General features: G+C 55.6%; 1 protein-coding gene across 1 annotated transcript in view; it reads left to right on the top strand.

Moving 5' to 3' along the window:
* PIMREG (PICALM interacting mitotic regulator) overlaps window positions 1-4,717 on the top strand; it is a 5,142-nt gene extending 425 nt beyond the window's left edge. Inside the window, exons 2-6 of the mRNA XM_014582793.1 lie at window positions 206-532; window positions 2,241-2,583; window positions 3,103-3,151; window positions 3,747-3,796; window positions 4,101-4,717. Of these exons, the coding sequence (XP_014438279.1) occupies window positions 239-532; window positions 2,241-2,583; window positions 3,103-3,151; window positions 3,747-3,780 (720 nt within the window). The 5' untranslated portion in view covers window positions 206-238 and the 3' untranslated portion in view covers window positions 3,781-3,796; window positions 4,101-4,717. The remainder of the gene's footprint in view (window positions 1-205; window positions 533-2,240; window positions 2,584-3,102; window positions 3,152-3,746; window positions 3,797-4,100) is intronic.
* Window positions 4,718-4,771: the final 54 nt, after the last annotated feature.

Genomic DNA, 4,771 nt, shown 5'->3' with positions numbered 1-4,771 from the left:
TCCTGCTGACCCCTGTGTGACCCCTCTTCCAACAAGTGTCCTCCTTCCTGCACTCACACTTGCCAGCTGCCCCCACCCCAGCCTGGCCATCTTCTCCTCTACCCCACCCCATGGGCCTCCCTTCCATCCCTCCCCCTGCTCAAGGTCTCTGTAGAAGGGGAGTTGAGGGATGCTTTGCTAATCTGCCTTTTGACTTCCTCGCCAGGGGCTGGTGGGCAGAGGAGACTCTGCCAGGCAGATGGCATCTCGGTGGCAGGCCATGGGGTCCTCGGTGCGCAGAAGATCTCTCCAGGACCAGCAGCAGCTGGAGGAAGACAAGGGGCTGCAGCCAGCGACTAGCCATCTGGAGACCTCCACCCGGGCCCTGGGCTCCCTGTGCAGGCAGTTCCAGAGGAGGCTGCCCCTGAGAGCCGTTAGCCTCAACCTTGGGGCAGGTCCCTCCTGGAAACGTCTGGAAGCTCCAGAGCCAGGGCAGCAGGGCCTCCAGGCTGCAGCTCTCTCAGCTAAGAACGCCTTGGGTGCCGTGTCCCAGGTAATACTGACTGCAAAGTACCTGTTTTTGGAGGGCTTCCTTAGTGCTGGTTGTTCCTGCCCGCAAGGATCCCCCAAAAAGGTAGATTCCATAAAAGCAGAAACTGGTTATTCATTGTTGTTCCCCTAACACCCCAAATAGCTTCTGGCTTATCACATACAAGTAGCCCCCAATTTAGGATGGTTGGTCTTGGGATTTTGCAACTTCTCTATGGGCTTATCAGGGTATTACATGCATTTTTGACTTAAGATATTTTCTACTTACAATGGATCGTTGAGATGTGACCCCACTGTAAGCCGAGGAGCATCTGTAGAGGAATGAGCGAATGGAATTGCCGTGGAGGAAACGTGCTCACGATACCATGTGATGGGAGCTGTCTTGTGAAAAGAGATCTCAAACAAGTGGCTAATGGTGGGGGGAACAGCAAACACCATGTTAGTCAGGCAAGGCTCCCCAGAGGAGTGACTCCGAGAGTCACAGGAAAGGGGATGGGTACGGGAAGTGAGATACTGTGCATCCAGACCCAGAGCGGAAGGAAAGCAAGATACTGCGGAGGATGGCAGGGATTTACTCTGGTGTGGCTAGAGGACAGGGAGCAGGTGGGGCAGGCAGAAAGGAGCCTGTATGTGCCGGTGTCTGGACTCAATTGGGAGTGGGAAGGATTCTAAGTGGGGTGGGAAACCCGGGGAAATTAGCGTCCTAGAACTTGGGCCCCTGAGGGCACCTGTGGGCCCAGACATGCAGGGAGATGAAGAACTTCAGGAGCTGCTCAGAACATAGATCTCAGAGGATCTGGTGTCTGACCAAATGTGCCAGCAGGAAGTTGTCCTTATGTTGGGAGGAGGGGCCTCCAGCCTTCCATCTCCTCCTCCAACAGACAGAGCTGGAGATGTGGGGAGGTGTCACCTAGAAAGGACAGAAGCCAGGAGAATGAACAGACAAGGAGAGAGCTGGGGGGAGGGTCTCTCCTGGGTGTCTTACTGGGAATTCTGAAGACGCGGGGACAGAGTAGCTGTTCCGGGGCCCTTTGCAGAAAGGTCTCTGAGCCCTGTGAAGGCCCTATGATTGTTTTCACCACCCTCATGGGTCAGAGAATTGAAATGAGGTATGTTGGCCAAGTCACGATACTCACCACATTTAATTAACATGACCTTCCTCCTGTGCCTGGACTCTAATTTGCAAAGGCAAAGACAGCCTAGCTAATGAGCCATCAACCAGCTGGTGCAAAAGGCCGAGAGTCAAGGCTTGGTCCTAGGGGTAACGAGGAGCCACAGACAGGTTTGAAGCCGTAGACTGCCCTTCAGAAGGATCTCTATGGGCCAGTGCAGAGGATGGATCAAAATGAGTAAGACCAGAGTCAGAAAGACATTATATCCTGGTACGGGAGGCCGAGCACCATGGGTTGATGGCTGGGCCTTCTCCTTGAGTCTCTGGGTCAATCTGTCTAGAAAGAGGGTTGGATTTAAACCTCTATGAGCCTCTTTGAGCCTCTTCTGCTGCTGCCGTCACTACAGTCCTATCTAGGGGCTCTGAGCTGGGTCCCTGCAGTGGGCTCATTTCACATGGGACCATTTACACCCCTCACCCTAGAGACTGCAAGCAACCTATACTGGTGGGAGGACTGGTGGGCCCAGGGGTTGGAGGTGGCTTGGGTGTAGTAGCACACCCCTGGTTTTTTCTGTGCTAAACTTTCCACGTGCCTGTCCAGAGAATCCAGGAGTCCTGCCAAAGTGGCACCAAGTGGCTGGTGGAGACCCAGGTGAAAGCCAGGAGGAGGAAGAGAGGAGCTCAGAAAGGCAGCAGCTCCCCAGTCCACAGCCTGGGCCAGAAGAGCACTCGGCTGTCTAGGGCCACCTCGGCCCACTCAGCCCCAGAACCCTGGGAACGGGCATGCTGTTGCCTCTCTGCCCAGATGGGCCCGCGGGCCCACCTGCTACGTCGCTCGAGGGGGGAGGCCGCCTTCCGGAGCCCCTACTCCTCGACGGAGCCACTCTGCTCACCCAGGCAAGTGAGACAGCACCTCTCCCCAGAGCTGGCGGCCTTTCAGCACAGGCCCTGGCCTCTCAAACATGAACTAGGCCCTGGGGGCTTCTGAGCACTCTCGTGGCTACCTGGATCTTGGAGCGCTTGAGCCCAGTCCCATCCATGGTCTGGCCCAGCCCTTTTCCAGCCCTACCCCTCACATCCCACCCCTTCTATTGGGGACCATCTGTAAAAGGAAGAGGTGAGCTCAGTGCTAACTGGATCACACTTTCCCAAGCCTCCTGGTGAGCCCAAAAACAAGTTTTGAAGTCACCTAGAGGGGTGAGCCAGTTCCCGACTGCGGAACAGCAGGGCTCAACCATTTGCAGGATCACTTGCCCTTGACCTTTCCCTTGACCTCTCTCAGTTCTCTGCCCAGTTCTCCAAGACCCTCAGATGTCACTTCCTGGAGGGTCGGTCTAGGGTAAGGCATTCCCAGCCCACCAGGGTCCTCTGGCCCTCAGGCCCCAGCACAGGGCTGAGTGGGGCTCCTGCCACAGGCTTCCACCTCATCACCATGTCTTTCCTTGTGTCCAGTGAGTGGCATTTCCAGGAGCTGTCCCAAGAGCTGGATGAAGCCACTGTGGCTGAAGAGAGGTGAGGTGGCATCTCGTGCTTCAGATGAAGTGGCCAGGAGGCCTCCCCCTTGAGCCAGGCTGTCTTTGGAAGCAGGCTCTGCCCTGCTGTGTGACCCTGGCCAACCTCTACCTCAGTCTCTTCATCTCAGAACTGAGATGGGATGAAACACCAGGATTGGGGTGATGCTTAAGAATGCACCCTGGATGTGCATGGTCCTCCAGACCTTGGGCTTCCCATGATTCCATCCCATGGAACCTCACATGAGGCCAGGTACCTGGTTCCTGAAAGGTCTGCCCTTCCTCCGACACTCTCCATGGCTCAGCCATGTCCTGCCTGTACGTGGAGCTGGGACACGTGACATGGCTGAAGTGGAGTTCCCGCCCAGGTCCCATCATGGGGACGGGGCCTCAGTTCTAGATCTGCCCTATATTGGAAGCCATTTGCCCTTTGAACAATGGCCTCAGTGGAGCCCTAGACAGGGCCCTGGCAGCTCTGATTACAGATCAAGGGGCCCTTTTCCCACCACCATTCCAGTTCTGGTTCTGTCAAGTCCAGATTGAGAGGGCCCCCTCAGAGCCGTGGCATCAATCCCACGTGCTTCTCCATCTTCTAGTGGCGACATGACCATCTCTCTCATTCGTGACTGAGGACAGCGCCCTGCAGGTAATGTCCTTGTCCCTAGCATCTTCCTGTGTCTTCCCCCTCTCCCGCATAGATGAACTTCTATGCATTTTTTTTAAGACCTGTTAAAGAAATGAGTATTTTCTGAAAAGCCCCACAGAGCTGATGGCCACATCAGAGTAAGAAGAGCCGCGTCTTCCTTCCTACCTGCTCGGAGCCAGAGCTGCTATCCTCCTGACCCATTGTTAACTGAGCATGCCAGGGGCCCCACATAGCTAGAGCCACCTTCTAGCCCCTTCACCTGCCCTGACCCAGCGAGGGGCACCAAGTGAGCTCTGTCTTGCAGGAGACATGCCTATCTGACCACCATGCCCTCACACCACAATGTCTGTGCCACCCACAAGCTTCCAGCAAGGGGCGCCCAGGAGCCGTCAGTAGCCCTGGGCTGCTGCTTAAGGAAGACCTGACCGACAAGGGGCCCAGAGCTCTCCTGCTCCGGCCACAGCTGGACCCATCAGTAGCCACCTGCCACAGCCTGTGAGTGACTTGGGGAGACCTTGGAGAGGCAGTTACTCCTGCTCCCCCACTCTTGGGCTTAGAAACCCATTCATACTTCGCCTGTGGCTGCTTCATCGCCAACGTGAAGTACAGGCGCAGAGATGTGAGCTTGGAGTCAGGCATGCGTGAGCAGGGGCTTTGGGGGGTTATCCGTGAATGTACTCACCTCGTATTTCCAGTACTGAGACCCCGGGGACCCTGCTCCCTCCAGGGCCCCTGAGGAAGGGGCAGAAACTATTTTCAGGCTCTAGGACCCTGAGCTCCCCGATTCCAGTGCCCAGGGCACTGTGGGTGTGCAGGGAGGGGGAGCACCGTTGGGAGCAATTTCTGCCCTTTGTAAATTATTTAAGAAATCTGCTTTGTCATTTTATTAGAAAGAAACCAGAGAATGACTTTCCTAGATAACCCCGCTTTTTCATAATAAAAACTCTTTGTGTATTTGTCATCTCTTTCCTTTCT

The sequence above is a fragment of the Tupaia chinensis genome, unplaced genomic scaffold (genome assembly GCF_000334495.1).
Source record: "Tupaia chinensis unplaced genomic scaffold, TupChi_1.0 Scaffold143814_1, whole genome shotgun sequence".
Lineage (NCBI taxonomy): Eukaryota > Metazoa > Chordata > Mammalia > Scandentia > Tupaiidae > Tupaia > Tupaia belangeri.
The sequence above is the reverse complement of the archived record's forward strand: the minus strand, read 5'-3'. Positions and strand labels throughout refer to the sequence as shown.